The sequence below is a fragment of the Oryx dammah genome, unplaced genomic scaffold (genome assembly GCF_014754425.2).
Source record: "Oryx dammah isolate SB20612 unplaced genomic scaffold, SCBI_Odam_1.1 HiC_scaffold_1, whole genome shotgun sequence".
Classification (NCBI taxonomy): Eukaryota; Metazoa; Chordata; class Mammalia; order Artiodactyla; family Bovidae; genus Oryx; species Oryx dammah.
The window spans coordinates 97,143,016-97,167,182 of NW_024070185.1; the positions used below are offsets into that span (position 1 = coordinate 97,143,016).

The window sequence follows — 24,167 nt, forward strand, 5'->3', positions numbered from 1 at the left end:
CTAGGCGCGCTAGGCGCGGGCGGCTGAGACCCGGCGCGCTAGGCGCGGCCGAGAGTTACCCCCGGTCCGAGGTCAGGGGCAGCGGCCGAGAGTGCCAGGCTGTGACGGTGCAGGAATGGCCGAGAGGAGCTACCCAAGTCCGAGGTCAAGGGCGGCGACCGAGAGGAGCTGCCCCGCGTCCGAGGTCAGTGGCGGCCGGGAGGAGACACCCCGCGTCCGAGTGGGGGCTGGGAGGAGACACCCCACGTCCGAGGTCAGGGGCGGTGGCCGAGAGTGCCAGGCTGTGACGGCGCAGGAACGCCGAGAGGAGCTACCCAAGGCCGAGGTCAGGGGCAGCTGGAAGGAGACACCCCGCGTCCAAGTAGGGGCTGGGAGGAGACACCCCGTGTCTGAGTGGTGGCTGGGAGGAGACGCCCCATGTCCGAGATCAGGGGAGGCGGCCGAGAGGAGCTACCCCACGTCCGAGGTCAGTGGCGGCTGGGAGGAGACACCCCGTGTCTGAGGGGGGGCTGGGAGGAGACACCCCACGTCCGAGGTCAGGGGCGGCGGCCAAGAGGAGCTACCCCCCATCCTAGGCCAGGGGAGGCGGCTGAGAGGAGATACCCTGCGTCTGAGGTCAGGGGTGGCCGGGAGAAACCACCTCGCGCCCGAGGCCAGGGGCGGCGGCCGGAAGGAGCCACCCCACACTGGAGGCCAGGGGCGGCGCCCGAGGCCAAGGGCGGCGGCCGAGAGCAGCAACCCAAGGAGCGGTGGCTGCGCAGGCGTAGGAGGGCCTAGAAGAGCTATCCTACCTTGAAGGTCAGGAAGGGCGGCAGTAAGGAGATACCCCTCGTCCAAGGTAAGGAGCAGCGGCTGTGCTTTGCTGGAGCAGCCGTGAAGACATACCCCAAACCCAAGGTAAGAGAAAGCCAAGTAAGATGATAGGTGTTGCAAGAGGGCATCAGAGGGCAGACACACTGAAACCATACTCACAGAAAACTAGTCAATCCAATCACACTAGGACCACAGCTTTGTCTAACTCAATGAAACCAAGCCATGCCCGCCGGGCAACCCAAGACAGGCGGGTCATGGTGGAGAGGTCTGACAGAATGTGGTCCACTGGAGAAGGGAATGGCAAACCACTTCAGTATTCTTGCCTTGAGAACCCCATGACCAGTATGAAAAGGCAAAATGATAGGATACTGAAAGAGGAACTCCCCAGGTCAGTAGGTGCCCAATATGCTACTGGAGATACAGTGGAGAAATAACTCCAGAAAAAATGAAGGGATGGCGCCAAAGCAAAAACAATACCCAGTTGTGGATGTGACTGGTGATAGAAGCAAGGTCCAATGCTGTAAAGAGCAATATTGCATAGGAACCTGGAATGTCAGGTCCATGAATCAAGGCAAATTGGAAGTGGTCAAACAAGAGATGGCAAGGGTGAACGTCGACATTCTAGGAATCAGCGAACTAAAATGGACTGGAATGCGTGAATTTAACTCAGATGACCATTACATCTACTACTGCAGGCAGGAATCCCTCAGAAGAAATGGAGTAGCCATCATGGTCAACAAAAGAGTCCAAAATGCAGTACTTAGATGCAATCTCAAAAATGACAGAATGATCTCTGTTCAACTCCAAGGCAAACCATTCAGTATCACAGTTATCCAAGTCTATGCCCCAACCAGTAATGCTGAAGAAACTGAAGTTGAACGGTTTTAGGAAGACCTACAAGACCTTTTAGAACTAATACCCAAAGAAGATGTCCTTTTCATTATAGGGGACTGGAATGCAAAAGTAGGAAGTCAAGAAACATCTGGAGTAACAGGCAAATTTGGCCTTGGATTGCAGAATGAAGCAGGGCAAAGACTAATAGAGTTTTGCCAAGAAAATGCACTGGCCATAACAAACACCCTTTTCCAACAACACAAGATAAGACTCTACACATGGACATCACCAGATGGTCAACACCGAAATCAGACTGATTATATTCTTTGCAGTCAAAGATGGAGAAGCTCTATACAGTCAACAAAAACAAGACCAGGAGCTGACTGTGGTTCAGATCATGAACTCCTTATTGCCAAATTCAGACTCAAATTGAAGGAAGTAGGGAAAACTGCTAGACCATTCAGGTATGACCTAAATCAAACCCCTTATGATTATACAGTGGAAGTGAGAAATAGATTTAAGGGACTAGATCTGATAGAGTGTCTGATGAACTATGGAATGAGGTTTGTGACATAGTACAGGAGACAGGGATCAAGACTATCCCCATGGAAAAGAAATGCAAAAAAGCAAAATGGCTGTCTGAGGAGGGCTTACAAATAGCTGTGAAAAGAAGTGAAAAGCAAAGGAGAAAAGGAAAGATATAAGCATCTGAATGCAGAGTTCCAGAGAATAGCAAGAAGAGACAAGAAAGCCTTCTTCAGCGATCAGTGCAAAGAAATAGAGGAAAACAACAGAATGGGAAAGACTAGAGATCTCTTCAAGAAAATTAGAGATACCAAGAGAACATTTCACGCAAAGATGGGCTCAATAAAGGACAGAAATGGTATGGACCTAACAGAAGCAGAAAATATTAAGAAGAGGTGGCAAGAATACACAGAAGAACTGTACAAAAAAGATCTTCACGACCCAGATAACCATGATGGTGTGATCACTAATCTAGAGCCAGACATCCTGGAATGTGAAGTCAAGTGGGCCTTGGAAAGCATCGCTACAAACAAAGCTAATGGAGGTGATGGAATTCCAGTTGAGCTGTTTCAAATCCTGAAAGATACTGCTGTGAAAGTGCTGCACTCAATATGCCAGCAAATTTGGAAAACTCAGCAGTGGCCACAGGACTGGAAAAGGTCAGTTTTCATTCCAATCCCAAAGACAGGCAATGCCAAAGAATGCTCAAACTACCGCACAATTGCATTCATCTCACATGCTAGTAGAGTAATGCTCAAAATTCTCCAAGCCAGGCTTCAGCAATACGTGAACCGTGAACTTCCAGATATTCAAGCTGGTTTTAGAAAAGGTAGAGGAACCAGAGGTCAAATTGCCAACATCTGCTGGATCATGGAAAAAGCAAGAGAGTTCCAGAAAAACATCTCTTTCTGCTTTATTGACTATGCCAAAGCCTTTGACTTTGTGGATCACAATAAACTGGAAAATTCTGAAAGAGATGGGAATACCAGACCACCTAACCTGCCTCTTGAGAAATCTGATGCAGGTCAGGAAGCAGCAGTTAGAATTGGACATGGAACAACAGACTGGTTCCAAATAGGAAAAGGAGTACATCAAGGCTGTATACTGTCACCCTGCTTATTTAACTTATATGCAGAGTACATCATGAGAAATGCTGGACTGGAAGAAGTACAAGCTGGAATCAAGAATGCCGGGAGAAATATCAATAACCGCAGATATGCAGATGAAACCACCCTTATGGCAGAAAGTGAAGAGGAACTAAAAAGCCTCTTGATGAAAGTAAAAGTGGAGAGTGAAAAAGTTGGCTTAAAGCTCAACATTCAGAAAACTAAGATCATGGCATCTGGTCCCATCACTTCATGGGAAATAGATGGGGAAACAGTGGAAACAGTGTCAGACTTTATTTTTTTGGGCTCCAAAATCACTGCAGATGGTGACTGCAGCCATGAAATTAAAAGATGCTTACTCCTTGGAAGAAAAGTTACGACAAACCTAGAGAGTATATTCAAAAGCAGAGACATTACTTTGCCGACTAAGGTCCGTCTGGTCAAGGCTATGGTTTTTCCAGTGGTCACGTATGGATGTGAGAGTTGGACTGTGAAGAAGGCTGAACACCGAAGAATTGATGTTTTTGAATTGTGCTGTTGGAGAAGACTTTTGAGAGTCCCTTGGACTGCAAGGAGATCCAACCAGTGCATTCTGAAGGAGATCAAACCTGGGATTTCTTTGGAAGGAATGATGCTAAAGCTGAAACTCCAGTACTTTGGCCACCTCATGGGAAGAGTTGACTCATTGGAAAAGACTCTGATGCTGGGAGGGATTGGGGGCAGGAGGAGAAGGAGACAACAGAGGATGAGATGGCTGGATGGCATCACTGACTGGATGGATGTGAGTCTGAGTGAACTCCGGGAGTTGGTGATGGACAGGGAGGCCTGGCGTGCTGCGATTCATGGGGTCGCAAAGAGTCGGACACGACTGAGCGACTGAACTGAACTGAACTAGGAGTATTAAATGAATTTCCCTAGTGGCTCAGATGGTAAAGCTTCTGCCTACTATCTGGGAGACCCAGGTTTGATCCCTGGGTAGTGAAGATCCCCTGGAGAAGGCAATGGCAACCCACTCCAGTACTCTCGCCTGGAAAAATCCCATGGATGGAGGAACCTGGTGGGCTACAGTCCGTGGGGTCGCAAAGAGTTAGACACAACTGAGTGACTTCACTTCACACTTCACTAGAAGTATTAAACTGCATAGACCCACATGGTGGGAAACTGTTTTCTGCCACATGTGAGTGGCATGCCATGCACTGCCATGAAGAGTGTTTCAATTTGGACCTAGGATAGCTTTAAGATTATCTCCTTAGTACTTCAATTCTCTTTTTAGGAAAGAGCAAGCAAGGGTGTGGGCAAGCAGGCCTCGGGTTAAGAGCCTGGAAGGCAAGAGTATTTATCTAGACTTTAATAATATTGTATTGTGGCTTTTGCATTTTTACATATACATCCCTTTTATGGCAAATGATATTAGGCTTCCATTTAAGACATATCTTTTAAAGCAAATTTTTTAAAGCAAGGAAAGGTGAGACAATTTGAAGAAAAATAATAAATAATACTGCAGTAAAATATATTTAGTCCCAGCAACAATTAAGGTGGTACCCAAACTACTGTTACTGTTAGCCAACATCTGTATGATATTTATCGTGTGCCAAGTACTTTTCCAAGAAGGCTGACTGTATTAATTCATTTGATTGCCTCACAAATGCATAATGTGTGCATGCATGCTCAGTTGCTTCAGTCCTGTATGATTCTTTGCAACCCCACGGACTGTAGCCCGCCAGACTCTTCTGTCCATAGGCTTCTCCAGGCAAGAATACTGGAGTGAGTTGCCATGCCCTCCTCCAGGGAATCTTCCCAAATCGAGCCTGTGTCTCATGCCCCCTGCATTGGCAGTTAGCTTCTTTACCACTAGCGCCACCTGGGAAGCCTCACAAATACACAACAGGTGTCATTAGCCTTCCATTTCACGCAGAGGTTCTGCCAGTTTCCGAAACCACAAAGGTAGGGAGTGACAGAGCAGGAATATGAACTCAGGAAGCGTGGCCCTGGCATCTGCCCTCTTACTCAGGACACCAGAGAACAAGACAGGTGCAGGTGATCCAGAAACACAGAGAGTGCAGATAGGACTGTGAGCCAGCTGGCATTCCAGTTCAAAAAAGGTCCCAGTAACTTCACTGCCTTTTCAAAACAAGATCAGAAAATCACACACAGGCACACAGAAACAGAATATCAACAAAAATTAAAAACAGGCAAAAAAACAAGACTCCCAGACAAAGGGATGCCATAGACCTGTTGCCTTGTGATTTCAGCAAAGCCTCTGAGAGTTCTCCCAGTAACTAGGTAAACCAGATGCAGAGGCGGCCAGGGCTGGAAGCAGAGCTGGGAGAGTCAGCAATTGCTCCCCAACGAGTGTCTGCAACGCTTTTGACTCACAGCATTCTAGAAGGAGCTTCTGATTGTCTCTTGAGGGCCTTTATATTTTTAAATAGTGATTTTATGTAAAGAGATTCTGATCAACACTTTGAGTGACAAGAAGCCAAGAGTGAGGGCCGAGGTGAACAATGACAGATGGGAAGGCCAAGCAGCGTGAGGCACACAAAAGGCCAGATCTGATGGCAAATCCTCCCAGGGATGATAGTGACGGACACACAGAAAGAGCTAATGTTTGCCAGACACTGTGACAGACAGCTCTCTAAGCTTTCCATATATATTGTCTCAGTCCCCACAAACCCTCTGAGACGGCACCACTATCTGCAGCTTACGGACAGGGAAGCTGAGGGTCAGACAGGTTAAGTATTTTATAACCTGCTCCAGAAGAACCTGTTCTGAACCCACAGAGTCTGGCTCCAGAGCCCCACCAGTATGCCACAGTGTAGGTCTCAGGAGTCAAGTGTATGAGTACAAAATGGGGAGACTGACTCCACGGCAAGACTGAGACAAAGACCAGACAATTTCTGCTGACCACCCACTTAATGGTGGTCCAAGATTATCTTCAGATATCTGAAAGGGCACTGCATGGAAGAGAAGGGCCACTTATTACTGTGTCTTCCAGGCAAGAGAAGCTGGTGGGGTGGGGTTCAGAGCACTGTGGATTTCAGTTCATTATGAAGAGGGATTATTATTTTTTTTTAATCAGAGCTGAATAACCCACGGATGGACCCTGGAAGTGTTTTAGCCAAGGTGGGGAGCCATCTGCCTGGGACAGCCTAGGTGAACCCACAAGGCTCTCCAGAATCAGCAGGAACCCTGACTTTGCTCTTTGAGGTGAAAGTGTAGATTGATCTCCTCAAACGTACGATCCATTCCAATTCTATACTCTGACTTCTGGCACAGATCCATCTGGCATTCTGAACTATATACTGAGGACAGGCCTGGGAGGAAGTGGCACATAGATCCCTTAAATATTAATTTATATTTGATTTTTGAATGTGTTTCCGGATGAACATTTCATCATGAAGATATCTAGATGCAGACAGAAGTTAGAGAACTCATGCTACACAGCACTCCCTGCACACTGCCTTCAGTTACACAATCAGTGATCTGTTCCTGTGAAACACACATCAGGCTGAACACACATGCTGCCATCGCTCTCCTAATTACGTCCTTCTTAGCTTTTTTTTTTTTTTTTGCATCAGGTTTTGCTGTAACACAAGCAGAGACTGACAGAGGTAATTTCTCCTACTTTGTATTCCATTGTGAACCTGGCCCTTAAATACTGCTCTTCTGAGGATCAGCACATGTCCTAGGTGGGTGAGATCACAGCTAACACAGGAGTTCTGGGGCAGGTGAGGCAAGGGAAGAGCCTTCCAGCTTGCTGTAACAGATCCAAGGCAGGAATGGAAGGGGCTGTCTGATCACTGCTTAGCTCGGAAAGGCCAGCAAGTGGGAAGGAGGAGGGCTGAGTTTCTCATCCCTGGAGCTCTCCGTCAGGAGCTGTGTACAGATTCATGGGTCAAAGTGGGCTGGACTGGGCAACATTTCAGTAAGGCCTTTTCCAGCTCTGAAGTTCGCGTTCTAGCAGAGCACAGAGTGACGCGCACCTGTCTGGAAGTCAAGCCACTTACCCGGCCTCGCTCGGTGAGAGTCGTCAACATGACGATGAGTGATAACTTCTGGTCCCAGACCACTTGCCAGAACTGTGCACAGGTATGTGGCAGGGGTCCCTGAGCGGCAATGTACTTGTTCACAAGGTGAGCAGCAGGAATTTCCATCTGGCAGGAGATGGTTCAGACATTAGAATCTGTTACTGCCACAAGGTGGACAGGGAACTGCGGCTCACACACTTCTAGCTGCTGACTGTCAGCACACCAGAAGAAGAGTTCTACCAAGTTTTGGTCAGTAAGAATAATCAAAGGAAAAGCTACTTTGTCAAAGGTGTTTGACAATAATGTTAGCTACTCAGGATAAAACTTAGTGAAATTCAATAGGTGATAATCAGAAGTGGACCTACAAGATGAAAGAGTTTAAATGACCTTCTCTGCTGTATGCTAAATATAATCAATACTGGTAATCTGCATTTTCAGCAACCCGTGCCAATCCTTATGCCCACAACTTTTCATATGCAGGGTTTTCTATCAAAATATTTTCTTTGAAGCATAAACCACACAGGCTTATGCCACCAACTACTGTTACACTTTGCTTTCTGCATGGCTGCCAATGTCTGTGCCACTCAGCTGATCAATTTTTCTCCCCAGCTTCATTGAGGTATAAATGACAAATAAAAAAGGTATATATTTAAGGTATACAACATGATGGTTTGATATACATATACACTGTGAAATGATTATCAGAGTCAAGTTCCTGAACACATCACCCCCTCACAATAGTTATTGTCCGAACTGATAAATGTTAAAATAAGTGCCACCGTCATCCCTCTCCTACCCTGCTCTGCTTTTACTTCTAAACTAAGTCGTTTCTCTTTTTTTATTTTTAATTATTTATTTGGCCGTGTCCGGTCTTAGCTGTGGCATGCAGGATCTAGAGTGTGCGGGCTTATTAGTTGGCATGTGGGATCCTGCTTTCCTGACCAGGGGTTGAACCCACATCCCCTGTATTGGAAGCCAGACTCTCAACCACTAAACCGCCAGCAAAGTCCCTAAACTAAGTGTTTTCTGTAAAAGAACACTTAGAACTGGCTGAGCTTTGGAACAGCACAGCGATTCACTCATTCTTAGGTGGGGATAGTAGATGGAGGCGCCTCATTCACGGCTTGGTTGGTGCTTGGTTAATGGCTTTCTAAGCCCTGGTCTTAGCCACTCCCCACTCCTGAGTGCATGGTCTTATCGCCCCCACCATTTCAGTGCTCTAATCACAGGACACCAGAAATGCTGAAAGTGAGGGTCAATGAATCTCACAGATGCTTCGGAATGAGTAGAATCACTGATCAGACCCATTCTTGCTGGTAGTTATTGACATCATGCTATAATCTGAGAGCTTGAGAAGTCCTCTGTTTATTTAGATCAGATAAACAGTGAGCTGAGGGCCAAATTTAAATGCTGCACTGAGAGCTAACAGTATTTTTTTTTTAATATATTTGCATGGTTGCATTTGAAATGGTATATATAAGTACCTAATTAATATCCTCAATTTTGTCTCTTGGCTTGCAGAGACCAAAATATTTTCGGTGTAGCCCTCTACAGAAATAGTGTGCTGAGCCCTGGTTTAGATGAAGAGGCTGAGGTTCAGAGAGGCTAAGTTGCCCAAGATGCATTTTCACAGTGAAATGAATACTTTCCCCACAACAAGTTGAAATTTTGGACCTTTTGTTTTTGGGCTATGGTGGTTTTATTTTTAGGCAGGATGTACAGTAATCAGATTGGGGGGAAAATACAGAAAGCTACAAATGTACCAATGGTCAAACAAAACACCTATAGGTCAGCAGTTGAGGACAGAAGGCTGAATTGTGGTCTCATCTTCTGTTAGCTTTACGACTGTTCAGATGATTTAATCTCTGAACCTTCGTGTCATCCTGTGTATAACGAGACTCTCCTGCCTTTCCTCAATGGCTGCTGTGGTGCTGAGACAAGACAGTGAATAGGAAAGCAGTTCGCTGGCTGCAAAGCACCACGCATATCACCATCATGCTTGTTACAACGATTAATGTGCCTTTTCTTGTGATCCGGAATTCTGACTTACGTTCACATAACTCGCATTAATGTAATCTTCGTTTCCCTGCAACAATACCCGGGTGGTGTCATCTGTGGAGGAGAAAGAAATTTACTGATTATTCGGAGTGTTATTTTTACCACCCCAAGTAAACAAGGGTTCAGTTCCCAGCCCATCTGCAGCCCTCGCCTCATTAGCATAAACACTGTTCCCCAACTGTTCCGAGTTTGAAATGGCTGCAATAAAGACGGTGGTGTTTACAGACACACTGAGAGTCGTTCCAGAATACCAGACAATCTGTTTTAAAAAGGGAAACATTATCTCAGTGTGTGTGGGGGGAGGAGGCATTCATGCCAGATACTCACAAGGCAGTACATCTTTATATCGGTTTTTGTCTAGATTTTGAGGCAGCTTTGCAAACGTGATGGCCAGACCAGGCTTCTTTCTATAAAGTTGCTATATGACAAACAGGGAAATGAAAAAAAAAACAAATTGGAAAAAACAGCCATGAAGAGTGTGAAAACATACTCTAACATAAAGGTTACCATTCACAGCAGCCAAATCTTAACATTTAATAGTGGCTTTATATATTAAGAGAAAAATCTTCCCAGTAAGAAATTCTGTAATCCCATGAGAAACTGACTAAATTCTTCAATATATATGGATTTTTTTTAACATGAGACTCCTGGGGGGAAAAAGTCACAGGAAGGAGTGTGAGTCACAGATAACGGATCACGGTAAGTAAAACTTCATCTTCATGACAATTATTTGACAAGAGCTAAAAGCAAGTAGAGGAAAAAAAAAAAGAGTTCTGACTGAAAATTAAATAGAAATCATTTACATTAGTCTAAAAACATTTACCTCCAATTTAATGGAGTGAACCACGTTCTTTGCCAAGAACAAGAGCATTTTCATTCATCATTTCAGAAGTAGACCTCCACAGTAAAAACATTTATTTCAATACATAGTAAACTTCAATTAAATATTCCTTTAAGGAGGTATTTCCCTATGCATGCAATCACTAGCAAAAATTCAGTTAAAACCCTCACTGCATAACTAGAAGCACATAGTAGACACATTTGTACTGTACCTGATGTCATGTTAATAACGCTCTAGGAAAGGTATTTAATAGTATTCTTATTTTGCAAGCAAGAGGCACAGATGAAAAGCTTGGCTCAAGATTACAAACGAGAGGCTAAACTCAGATCTGACTCTAATGCTTGAGCTTTTCTCTGAAAAAGAAAGATAGTGCTAAGTCGTGTCTGACTCTTGTAACCCTATGGACCTGCAGGCTCCTCTGTCCATGGAATTTTCCAGGAAAGAATACTGGAGTGGGTTGCCATTTCCTCCTCCAGGGGATCTTCCTGATCCAGGGATGGAACCCGAGTCTCGTCTCCTGAATTAGCAGATGGGCTCTTTACTAGCTGGGCCACCAGGGAAGCCCCAAGACACATCTATTCCTTTCCAAAGTTTCCTCCTGCCCTTTTGAGTTCTCTTTTCTACACATCTGTATCTGCCACTTCGAACTAGAGTGTGAAACAATATTCACCAGTGGTTTTAGTTTAACTTTGTGGGAATTCTAAAAGTTGGGTTTTTTTTTTCAGTGTTGGAAGTGATTTTTTGGAGAAAACTTGAAAAATTCAGACTAATACAAACCAAAAAAACGGTCAGTAACTTCACAACCCTGAGATGTCTCTTTTCATCTCTTTTATCTGGTTTTCATGCACACATGTATACAAATGTATGTAATTATCTGTGCGACTACACATAATACACAGACACGTTACTTTTTTAAAAACAAAAAATGAGACAACATATATTAGCACTTCCTATATTATGTTCTATGGAACCCAAGTGTTCTGGGAAAAACTGTACTAGGTGATGCTTAGAATAAGTTTCAAGGTCAAGGAAATTTAGGTAATACTATAAGTCATCTTATATTCTATGAATCTCTAACTTGGCAAGTCCTGCAGTGCATAAGCTTATTTAATTCTGATTAGAGCATTTCTCAGGCTAACTTGGCCATGGAGGATCTCATGTCTCACAAGAAGTGTTCTGGGAACTATTACCATATTTTTGAAGGCTGTTTCTCCTACTTATTATATAATGTCTAGTTTCCTGTGTCATTTAAATACTTGAAATATTCTCTATATACATGATTTCAGCTAGCTCAACAATCTTTAAGTTTTCAAAGTTTAACTTTTATTCCACTTCTTGATTGAACTGTTTTCAGTTGTTTACTATTAAATATTCCCAGGAACAGAATTACTGAATTAAAGCATATTTTTGAGGAGATATGTATGTATATAGTGGAGTTGTCCTATAGGGGAATATGAGAATGGTTAGTTTGCCAAATTGCAGCCAATATCATCAATTAAAATGTGCTTGCAATGTGAATAGAGAGGCAGAACAATGTCTTTCCCTGTATATTTTTGCATATTTTGTATTTTTTATTTTATAAACCAGCTTTTGTTGGTCTGTTTCTTTTTTTTTCTCTGATTAGTTCTTTTACTAAACAAACAAACTGCACAGGAGATGATTAGCAGAGAGATTTTTGGTAATGATAATTATGTCTCATACATTTACCAAATGTTCAGAATTTCTGGTATTTCCCTAAGCTCAAGTATTAATCATCTTTACAATTTCAGCTCCTAACAATCAAGTAGCCACTGAGCAACTTCTTAGATGTCTATGAGCTTTAATGGACTCTCCAGGCTCCTTCTAGAAATACATTCGTGATTTATTAGAAGTTTTGGTTTGATTCCGGGAGAAGGAGAATATCTGAGTCAGTCAATTCCCCTAAATGTCATTTTGGTTCTAACTTCATAGAAGTGAAATCTAATTGAGTGAATATAATCAGTAATGCTAACCTGGAGGCAGGACGTTTTTCTTTTCCAAATAACAAAAATGTAAATGTAATCAACTTGAGATGGTTTAGTGGAAAAGCATAGATCTAGCAAAGGGCTTTAACTGCAACAAGTTTATGAAGTATCTCAGCAGTAAATGAGTGCTGATAAGATTATAGAGTGTTAAAGCAAAATAAAAAAGTACTATAGAACTATCTGTAAAACTTTAAATGTGCACACCTTGGGCTTTATTTGACAGAATTGCATAAAGATACATATCAAAGAAATTTATCTGCATCAAAATATTTTCTTATTAGTAGAAAACTGGAAACAGCCCGAATATTTCGTAATAGGGAGAAGTGTCGACTTAAATTATGATACTGTCATACCACAAATTATATGCAAGTAATAGAATAAGATGGACTAAAAGTACAGATTCAAAAGGATATCCACTCATCGATTTAAGTGAAAAATGCAAGTGGCAGAGTAACAGTGATGATCCCATTTCTATACATAGCAGCATATGTACAATGTGTGTACAATGAATGTATGTGCACTTACATACATGTGTGTATAAAATTTATTTGCATGAGCAATAGAACAAGTATGCAAGGATACACATCAAATTATTATTTGTAAATTATAACAGAAAGAAGTTAAAGGAGATTTCTGAATTGCTTGAATTATTACAATGTGAATTTTTAAAAATTCAAATGAAAGAAGAAAAAGAGCTACAACAAAAGAAATTTATATTTAAAACTAAAAAATTTTTTACAAAAAATTGGGTGAGTAAAGGTAAGGTTTGTTTTTTTTTTGCCTTTAGAAGGATTGACAACACACTCATTTTTATGTCTGCCTTGCCAAGGCTAATACTGAATGCTCTTCCCACTGGATTGCTTCAGTCCTATTCACACACTTAGTTTCTGAAGGAGTTAGCAGTTGCTTTTCAAGTTCTTTTAATTTACTGACTCTTCTCCAGACTTTGTAAATTGTGTGGCACACTACCCAGAGGAAGAGTGGTCCAGAGTGGGCAGTGATGTGTTAGAAAAACAGGTATGTCTTTCTGGAAGAATCAGGGACGGGAGAAAATGAGCTGAAGACTATTAGGCAGAACTTGAGACACGGCTCTTTCAAGAACTACTTGTTGGAAAGACAGTTTGTTTTGTTCATTCTTGGGCTAAAGGTATGTGAAGCAGGCAAGAACTGCCAGTTGTTAAGATCCCTTCAATTCTGCCCTAGAATGAGAGCAATCAGGAGGCTGAGGAAGGTCATAGGTAGGGAGGGTTGTAAGACCACTTAGTTTTATTAAAATCTTAATTTTTAGTGTCCTCAAGTGCTTTATTCTCATCTTTATCAGAGTGTAATTCTGTGTTAGTTGCTCAGTTATATCTGACTCTTTGCAATCCCATGGACTGTAGCCCTCCAGGCTCCTCTGTCCATGGAATTCTCCAGGCAAGAGTACTGTGGTGGGTTGCCATTCCCTTCTCCAGGGCTCTTCCTGGTCCAGGGATCAAACCTGAGGATCCTGCATTGCAGGCAGATTCTTTACCATCTGAGCCACCAGGGTCTACTTCTGAGTAGTTGTGAAACTAAGGGTGAATTATAAGATCAGCTGAGAGGGTTTGCTATGGGACAGCTGTATTTAAAGTACAGCTTTAAACACAGTATCACTGGCTCTGGCCTTCAAAGAAAACAACACTGGGAGCTGGAGGAGGCCAGCATGGTTTGCGTGGGCTGGATAAGGTATCAGTTTTCCAGTTGAAACACTTCTCCTTTGAAAAGATCATCTCAAAGCAGAGAGAGGACATCAGGAGACAACGCTGATCTCGGACTTCTGGTCCAACCAAAGATAATGAACCCTGCTCACACCCCTCAGATAAAGGCCTTGGACACCCACTTGGCTCCAGCCAGCACATGCTGGCAAGGCTGGGCACAGTGGAAGCAAGCACCCCATCAACTGTACCACCAGACCGAGAGGGAATTCCCATTGGAATTCCTGAAGGCTTGCCTGGAGAATCCCAGGGACAGGGGAGCCTGGTGGGCTGCCATCTATGGGGTCGCACAGAGTCGGGCACGAATGAAGCGACTTGGCAGCAGCAGCAGCAACAATCCGAGGAGGAGGAAGAAAAAAAGAAAAGACAAAAAAGTGAAGGGAGTTGAAGGGACAATGGGCAAAGAAAGCAAACGGTGGAAAGAGACAATGGTGGCAATGACCAATGCCGGGCAAAGACTTTCAAGACAGTCATATACTGTGCTTTCTGTACCAAGCACTAAACTGCGGTCTCCACGAAAGCAGGTAACTTGTTTGTTCCATTAAAGCCCTAGGCCAGCGTGCTCAATAAAAATATGTAGTGTGGCAGAATGATGGGATCTGCTGCTCTGAACAAAAGAGCAGGATGAGCGGTGGCTTAGAGGCAGGTAACTAGGCTAAGAGTAGCCCCTTTTCATGAAGGCCTTGAGAGGTTATTCTCTACTTTGCAGACATAAGAACAGTTCCCCGCTCATCTAACAGCTCACCCACAGTGGGGACTTTGATCTTTCCCGTACCTGACCCAGTCAGAGGGCCAGGACACTGCCTTGGGGGGACTCAAGAATCTCTCCCTACCTTCCTGTAAAGGTTTCCCAAAATGAACTGACACTGTTGCTGGCAATCTGGGGACTTTCGAGAGTGCTACTTCAGATCCCAGTTCCAAATGCAGGTCCTGGTGCTGGCAGACTCAAGCATTCTTACAAGACTCTTATTCTTTCACAGGGAAATCTTGGCAATGGGCTGGGGTGGCAACTCCTTTAAATGGATCCCTGGCACTTGAAAGGTAAAGGCTTCTCATGTGTTCATTCCAAAGCCCACAGTCTGCTCCTTGTATTCCACAGATGTTATACTTGATAACGTTTGCCTTTCTTAAAACAAAAATCTGGAAAATCAAAAAAAAGCTTTTTGGTGTGCGCTTCGATCTTGAAGGTACACCTACATGTGTTAAGCCTTCAGCTGTTTTTGTCCTTCCAAATCAAGTTTACAATGATCATAGCAACCAGTAAGTAGTAAGTCACCTGCTTTGACAGTAATGGATGTTTCTTCTAATGGGTGATGTAGGAGCAGGTTCAGGAAAAACAGTGGTCAGAAGAGATAAAAAGATGGCATCTGGTTTTGGTAAAGAGGGAAGATGCTGAGGTGGGAGGGGCAGGGGTCTCCAAGTCTGGCATGACCTTTGATGGAGCTCTGTAGACACTCCTCCAACTCATCAGTCCTGGGAGGCGAGAGGACAGATGTTTCTCATTTTCTATTAATTGCATCCCACAAATCTCCAAAGAGGTTGCAAGGCCCCTGGGTGAGGATGGGCACAAGGGGCCTTCGTGTGCTGGGAAGTTGGCTCTCAAAGGACAGTTCGCATCATCACTTAGCTCTTATCCAGGGTTGACTGTATTGAATGCATTCCCTCTCCCTTGCCTACACAGAAAGCTCAACTCAGGGGAAAAAGCATGAAATGAGCCACAGGTTACTCAGGAAGGAATGACCCTGGGGCTGAGTCAAAGAGATCCTTAGAGGAGAGCGTCCTGGAGGTGGTAATGGATTTGGGCCTTGTGAACCCCAAGTCTGGGCTCCTTTACGTGAGAGACAGAGGAACGCCATACCTCGGCCGCACACGGTATTGAGCCGGTTTGAGGCTGGTGATCAATGCTGGCAAATGGGTCACAAGAAATGGCTCACACTGTGTGGCTCCTGAAGACAAGAGCTCCCACTGGAGGCTGGATGGAGAACTGGGTCACACCTGGTGAGTTCTGACAATGGGCTTTCAACACAGATGCTAATCCCAGCTCTATCTCTGACCTGCTGGGTGGCACTGGGAGAGTCTTGCAGCCACTGAGCCTTGTTCTCGCCACTTACAAAAGGAGTGATCCCAATAATTCTGCCCCTATCTGTCTCAGAACTGCTGAGAGAGTCAACTGGGACAACATATGTGAGACGCACTTGGTGCATTCCAAAATGCTATAGAAACGCTAATTATTAAGTGTGATTTTACTACAGCTGGAACCAAATGCTTTCTGGAACACATTTGTAATTGTTTACTGAAAGCCACAGGAGGGACAGGGGAATTCCTTTAATGAAAAATGCTTCAAAGCAAGCTGTTCTGAAAACCAGCCTGTTATCATTGCAAAAGGGATTCCACCCACGGCCGAGATCCCCCAGGGCAGGTCCTCTGTGCCGGGGAGAGGGTGGTATGGGCACCTGTGAGGAACCAGGCCCTGCCTCTTGCTCTTAGACACAGCCTCCAACAGTCAAGCTGCCACCTGCCAAAGGCACTGGAAGAAGAGCAGGTGGGGCAACAGAATAGCCAAGACTCTGGAGTCAGACACGCTGGGTTCCACTTCTTGTATGGATGGGGCGGGTTCTTTAGACTTTAGACTTTATTTATAAATTGTAATAGTTACTTTTTATTGCACTCTGACCATGTGGCAGACAACACATTAAGTATTCATCTCCTCTTAACCCTTACAACTAGCCCATGACAATTTCCCGCGAACACTGAAGGGACTCAGGCATACATATACATGTGTCCATTCTCCCCCAAACTCCCCTCCCATCCAGGCTGCCACATAACATTGAGCAGAGTTCCATGTGCTATTCAGTAGGTCCTTGTTGGTTATCCGTTTTAGACATGGCAGTGTGTACCTGTCCATTCCAAATGGCTGAGTCTCTTCACTGTTCACCTGAAACTATCACAACATTGTTAATCGGCTATTCCTCAAAAAAACAACTAGCTGTGAAATACCCAATTTACAGATGGGGAAGTAGAGGCCACAGAGGTTAAGGGATGTGCGTGAGGTCACACAGGAAGCAAGTGGTAGAGTCAGGATTTAAAGTCTTCTCAACTCCAGGTGGCTAGACGGCATTTCAGATCTTTCTTAGCTCTGATGTTATTTTATTCTAACAACTCTCATGCAGAAACAGCAGTTATATAAGGGGGTTTCCAGGTGGCTCAGTGGCACCATGAATCTGCCTGCCCATGCAGGAACACTGGTTTGATCCCTGGGTCAGGAAGATTCTCTGGAAGAGGAAATGGCAACCCACTCTAGCATTCCTGCCTGGGATATCCCATGGACAGAGGAGCCTGGCAGGTTACAGTCCATGGGGTCGCAGAGTCAGACACGACTGCGCAATTGAGCACACGCGCATATAACTACATGAAGGTTCTATGGTTGTTAAGTGGACAAGTTCTGTGAGTTTAGCCTGCCGGGGTTCCAATCAGGCTGTGCCATTTATTGTAAGAGAACCTCTTCAAGACTCTGATCCTTCATTTATACAAATTTGTATACAATTTATACCATAGTGATAATGACAGCACCTACAGGGGGCTACTGGGAGAGGATGTCTATAAGCCCTTGGCACACGGTAAAGGCACATTCAAGGCACCTTTTGCCTTCCTCTGGTCTTCCCCTCCTTCAGCAGTTGTGTCAGACATCTTCCCCTACCTAGAGCAGTGGTTGTAAAATTGAGTTTCACAGTCTAGGATTCCTTAGTGGGCAGTGTGGAGAGACTGAAAGTCAGGGCTCCATGGATCCCACTAGCTCCATTGAAGAGCAGCTCTGCTATTATTTGTTCCACGTTTTGGAGTGTGGAAAAAGAGGGTTTTCCTACTTAATTTCTAGGAAATGTTTTGATTAAATGAATGAAATGTGTACATACAAGAATTTAACCCTAAAAATTCTATGTTCTCCATTTCTTATTTCTTCTGTAGTCCAATTATAGGCTCTAAAGGCAGGACTTAGGTGGGACAGTGGTTCTGGTATGATCTTTACTCTCCCATTCTCAGGATCAGCTTGTGCATCAAAGCCTCCTGGTGACCTTATTAAGAACCAGTACCCAGGTGCCCTCCCAGTGCGGCTGATTTGAGTAGCTGTGGGCTGAGGCTGTTTAACAGTCTCCTCAGGTGATATCTGGTGGTTCAGATGGTAAAGCGTCTGCCTGGAATGCGAGAGACCTGGGTTCGATCCCTGGGTTGGGAAGATCTCCTGGAGAAGGCAATGACACCCCACTCCAGTACTCTTGCCTGGAAAATCCCATGGACGGAGGAGCCTGGTGGGCTACAGCCCATGGGGTCGCAAAGAGTCGGACACAACTGAGCGACTTCACAGGTGATATCCACACAGGTGGTCAGGGTGTCACCCTGTGAGAAATACTGCTCAAAACCACAGGGAGACAGCTGCGTACTGCTTGCTAAAGCATTTTTTATCTTCCTAACGAATTTCAGTGAACATTATTGCTCAAGGAAAACAAACCTTTTAGAGGAGTCTCATGGGAAACATGAAAGGGGAGGGGATTTTCTGGAGCATTGTTGAAGACCAGGTGCCATCTTTTTCCTCACCGAGAGCCCACAGCGCCTCCTTGTGGGCAGTCTGATCCAAGAGACCTGGTTCAGCCTGGGTGAAGAGCTTCCATCACCTGGAGACATCTCCCAGGACTCGAGTGCCGGTCACCCCAGGGAGGATTGTTTGCCTACCTGAGCCTATGAGCTTAGTCTGCGACCATCCTGGGATACCCTCCGCTCCACACTTAATCCCACGCACCCTCTATTACTACTACATCTTATCCTAGAGGAAACCTCTCACCTCCAGCTCCTACAGAACATACATTCTGTGGAATGAAACCTTGATCTTCAGCTGCTTCTGGGACTCATGATACATTCCCACCAATATACCAAAATTGAGACTGTAAGCTTCTTGGGGCCAGAAATCCCCCTTCTCCTTCCCTGACTGTGTTCCTGATCCAGCATTTGGCACATGATAAATACCTAATACACACTCACTGGATGAATGAACAGACGACTCCAAAGTACAATTCCCCTTTGACATTTCCTTCCAGTTCCCTGCCAACAGAATAAAACTGATATGTTCTGGCTTTTAAGTGCTCCTTGTTTTAAGTGTTTTAATACATGTTTAAAGTTGAGTCGCTTTGCTGTGCACATGAAACTATTACAACTGTTAAATGGCTAAACTTCAATATAAAATAAAAAGTTAAAAAAACAAATCAGACACATCACCCCGCTGCCCCAAAACCTGAGTTTTAGTGTTTAAAATGTATGTCTCAATTTTGAGGTTTTTGCAATGCAAAGAGTCTACAATTTTTTTTTCTTTTAAAAGTCTTAAGCCTACCTAGCCTCCTGCAGGCCACTGGAAAAAAGGTTTTATCTTTGTATTAATAGATATTTAGTATATGTTCATCAATTCTATCTAAGTAATCTTACTATTCTTACCCTTTTATCCTGGTTTCAACTTATTTTTTGTCTATATTATCTGTCAAGGCTGTTAAGTTCAAAATTCCCTATTGATTTTTTGGGTGGGGTCAATTCACCTTTCATTGTGGGTTTTCCTTTCTACTGTTGTTCAATACACATTGCTTTAATAATGTATTTTATTTACATTCTGTTCCTTACCCCATTATAAAATAAACCTCTCTCTCAAGACTCTCTGCTTTGCATCCTTCTTGTTTGATATTCACATTACTTATGCTTTCCTAAACCAATATGCAGTCATAAACATTTGACAAATTCCCTACTTTTGCTTCTGCGACTCTTCCCTTTGTATGGCTTTCTAATAAACAATGCAGTGCAGACTTCGGCTTTTGAATCTGACCTGAGACTTTGATAATTTATGAATCCAGACTGTGTGTGTTGTCATTAATCATGATCAACTGTCGTTCATCGGCCTGTCTTATGCTTTCTCTGTTTGCTTCCGTTATCTTTCACTGCATGAACGACTCTGTCTTCTACCACTTAAAAATGTGGAAGATAAATACATTCTATTTATATTCTGTTGCTGCTGCTGCTGGCGGTCAGTAAAACTGACTTGAAAACTGAGCCTCCTCGAGTCCTACTTTATCTTGCAGAGTCTCTGTGTGTGCCTTTGTCAACAACCTCAATCCCATGAGTAGAGGTGTCTCCTAGGGAGGGAAGACGGGGTCTGACTTTGATCCCCACTCATGTCCCCAAGGTTCTGGGGGACTTGAGAAGCCCAGCCCCTGCGCCCTCATGGGATGGTATCAAGTGCTCCAAATTACAGCATGCCTGCTGGGGTCAGGGCCCGGCTCCTCCATCAGCCCTCTGCGCTCGCCCACGCTGCCTCTCCACCACCTTCGACTGCGAGTGTTCTGAGCTTTTGTGTTGGCAGCTAAACATTCTCAGAGTCCCACCTCCTTGGTTTCTGACAGATTTCTCCATGACTACTGATCGTTACTAGAACAGGAAGAGGAGGCAGAGTTCAGGGATGGGCCATGGCCCCCAGCCACCCCGCCCCGGCTTTCTCCTGGAGGCCCTGAGCCCTCAGGGGTCCCTCGATGAGTCCAGCCGCCTGGTGATGACTCAGCCATCAGCAGCCCACCGAGGCCCCGGGGGTCTCTTACCTCAAACTGGATCAGCACCGTCCCACTTTCAAGGCCCTTCTTTAGCTGCTCCATGGAACCCTCCAGCGTGTCCCCGCCCTCTGGACACACGGGGAAGATGGCCTCTGGGAAGAGCTGGTTCAGTTCATCTTCAGATTTGATTTCGGCAAACGAACGGACAGCTGCAGTGGACAAGAAAGGGTGCGTCAGGGCTGCCCAGCCACGCGCGCGGGATCAGTTTCCTCCCCCCCAAATTATACTTGTGACACCTGAATGCAGACGGTTTAAAACATCTTATTAAATGATTAAGCACATGGTAATCATTTTCACCAAAGATACTACTTCCCGTTGAATGATTCAATATGTGCTAATTATACAAAATGACATACTAATCTTTCTGGTTAGCCTTAAATGATGGTGTTTAGGACTCAAGAGGCTTTTGTCAGAGGTAAGAGGACGGGAACACATGTCATTGAAGAGAACACATCTTCTCCCCTTGCTTTCTCTGACCTGGTTCTTCTTCTACCCAGCTCTTCTTTCCTTCTCAGGTTCCCTTCAAACAGGCATTTTGCCAGGAAGCTGGTATGGGGTCTTGCACTGTCCACACCCCTGCCCCACAGAGCTTGGTTAGTTCATCTCTAACTCAAGGCTCTTGTTAGGCGGGAGGCTCTGGAGTAGACATCTCTTAGCTGCTTCTTCAGAATTCTCCCTTCACGTCAGACTCGATACAGGTGAAAACCAACAGAGCACCTCCTCCTCCCCTCCATGCACACCACTTCCCAGCCTCACGTGCCTTTCTGTCCACCATCACGTCAAACTTTGGGATCATCTCTGAATGCTCCCTTTTAACCCAGAAAGAGAAGTCACTCCCTTACTCCAGAGCCTTCAGTGACTCTACTGTCTTCAAGGTAAAAGAGAAGAAACAACTTTCATATTTTCCCACACAGTTGAACTGAATCCTCACAGTGCTGACTAGTATTCCCACCTTAGTTAGTTAGTTATTCCCACTTTACAGGGTCACAGGCAAAAGAGTTGTCCAAGGTGACCCAGCCTGCCAGGGTGGGACCCGGGGATTCAGTCCACATGTCTGACTCTAAAGGGCACATTCGTTTCACTGATCACAGAAGCTCAGATTCTTTACTGATTTTCATGGGTTCTGTAACTCTGTTACTACTATTTTTTAATTTAAATGTTTATTTTAAAAATGAACTTATCGTGACAGTTACAGAAAATCAGTGGCACGGCTCTTGCAACTCCACTAGTCTACAAACATCTCTGCTCCTCACCTCAAAAAGGTGCCGGCCCCTTGCCATGGGTCAGTGGGGGATGCCCACCCAGGGCCCGGCCAGAGCACTCGGACGCCACTTCCCCTCCCCCAGGGCCCCGCCCCTTATCAGCCAGCAGGTCCCCTGGCACTTCACGTGATGGACAGGCTTGCTTCCACTTGCTGGGTTCCTTCCTTCTCTACCATCACGTGGCCTTACGAGAGTCACAACAACTTACTTAACCTCTCTGTGACTGTTATCCTCGTTCGCGGATAAGAATACCAGCCTTATGAGATCATTGTAAGAATGGAAGAGGATAATTATGCAAAGCAACGAACACCACGCAGGCACTTCACTGGAGCTGCACAGATGTCGGCCACTGGCACTAGTGACACCTACTCTGTGCCCAGGGTGGAGCTGGGCTTGGTGGAGATGGGTGGTGGGAAGAGCTGGGTTAGCGGGCTGGAGAGATTCGGGAGGACCTCACGGAGGAGGTGGGATGAGCGCTGGCACTGGGAGTTTTAGTGGGAACAAAGACGGCAGGTATGTGGGGGGTGTGGGCTGTGCCAGTGACTGTGAGTCCAGATGGAGATGCAGGGCCAGGGCCCGAGTCACGTGCTTCATTTACCTTCAGTGTCTGAAAGCTGGGAAGGAGGATTCGAGGACTGGGCTTCCTGCTTTATAACAACAACAACACTAATAGTAGCCATATTCAACCGAGGATGCCCTTCCAACAGCCACTAAGAACTGGGCAGCATCTTTGATGCTTTCCAGTATGAGCCTCATTTTATCTTCACAGGGATCCCGGGAGGTAGCGACTATGTCATCCTCATTTTACATTAGAGGAAACTGAAACACAGACTGGGTAAGAAATCTGCTCAAGGTCCCGGAACCCAGGAGGAGGCAGAGTTAGAACAGCCTTGAGGCAGCCAGGCTCCGGCCCCATTCTGCTAAAGCCTCTCCAACGAAACCAAATGCACATGAATGAAATATAACCCGATCCTTTGAGAAAGGGTTGAAAATGCAAATGAAGGCAGAGGCAGGCAGCTATGAGGGGTGCGTGGAGGACGCTGAGATGAACCTGTGAGGAACAGGGGAGAGGAATGTCATGTCTTGTATTGAAAGTGGGGGCAGGGGGTGCTGCCTACCTGCAGAGGACTGGTCATGAGGGATGGGGCCCCGTGGGGCCAAATCTCCACATTTTTCAAGTGAGAAATCAGCCAGCAGGTTGTTTCCCATCAGGGGAAAGTTCTTGATTTACCGATGCTGGCTATGAGCACAACATCTCGAAACCAAGGAACGGGCCCGAGAAGGCCCTCTTCCCTAAGGCTCCTCTCCCTCGGGGGCTGTTACCTTTCCTCCTGATCACCAGGGCCAGCTCCCGCGTGTGCGATTCCCGGCTGGCTTTGATGAACATCACCACTTGGTCATGGGTGTGTTCTGAGATGTCCCGGCCGTTGATTAGCACGATTTGATCCCCTTCGTTCAGCTTAGGAATGCAGGTGTCTGCCTGCACGCACGGGGAGAGTGAGTTTCTTTCGTTACCATAACATAATCCTCAAGGGGAGAACCTGATGCTTTCTGAGCCTGGACACTGGAGACCGCGACCAAGTTCTGCTTGTCTCCCCCTGGCATTGCCGCCTGTATTTTTATTACAGCCACTGCTATGTTGACATGGTGGCTAGTGGTGGGATTTTAAAGAAGTGCTGCTCAGAACCTACATTACGAATGAAAACATGTCAGAGTAAAGTGAACAAAAGTACTGAGGCCATTTCTCTATGGCAGCCAAGCTTCACTTATTACTGTAACGTCAGAATGACTCTAATACCTCTATCTTCTGTTTTTCTAGGTGTTTTGGTAGAAAATGATTTGTCAGCTAAAAGCAAGTATATAGCTATCTTGTGATGGAGAAAGCCTTTGCAAGCATAACCCCCAAGGCACGAACCGTTATGGACAAGAAGCCATGTAACTGATCAATAGGCTTCTTAATTCATAGAGGCCATAAGCAGTAAGAAAAAGTAAAGCACAAGCTTAAAGACTTCTTAAGAGTAAAACCCCCAAATGGGTCCCTTTCTTAGGAGGTACAGGGACTCTTTGGTGCTCAATGCTTTAAAAAAAATCATCTCCTAGATGCTTAGAGGCCCAGGCAGAGGGCCGAGGATGGGGTGGGGTGGGGGAAGAGGCACAAGACCCATGAGCCCACTTAGAGCTTGTAGAACAGCAAACGCTTCGCCCCAGTTGCCTTCTTGCGAGCAGGACTTCTACACTTTAATGTGCCTCCCCATCACCTGGGGATCTGGTTAAAAATGCAGATTCTGGTCCAGATGGTCTGGGGTGAGGTACGAGAATCTGCATT

General features: G+C 45.2%; 1 protein-coding gene across 5 annotated transcripts in view; it reads right to left on the reverse strand.

Annotated features, from left to right (window-relative positions):
- The window catches only part of PTPN3 (protein tyrosine phosphatase non-receptor type 3), an 83,698-nt gene that overhangs the window by 11,531 nt on the left and 48,000 nt on the right, over window positions 1-24,167 (reverse strand). For all 5 annotated transcript variants that reach the window (XM_040237390.1, XM_040237384.1, XM_040237402.1 and 2 more), the window contains 5 exons: window positions 23,165-23,321; window positions 20,568-20,728; window positions 9,692-9,782; window positions 9,357-9,418; window positions 7,286-7,432 (listed from right to left, as the gene is read on the reverse strand). In XM_040237390.1, coding sequence (XP_040093324.1) covers window positions 7,286-7,432; window positions 9,357-9,418; window positions 9,692-9,782; window positions 20,568-20,728; window positions 23,165-23,321 — 618 coding nt within the window. The remainder of the gene's footprint in view (window positions 1-7,285; window positions 7,433-9,356; window positions 9,419-9,691; window positions 9,783-20,567; window positions 20,729-23,164; window positions 23,322-24,167) is intronic.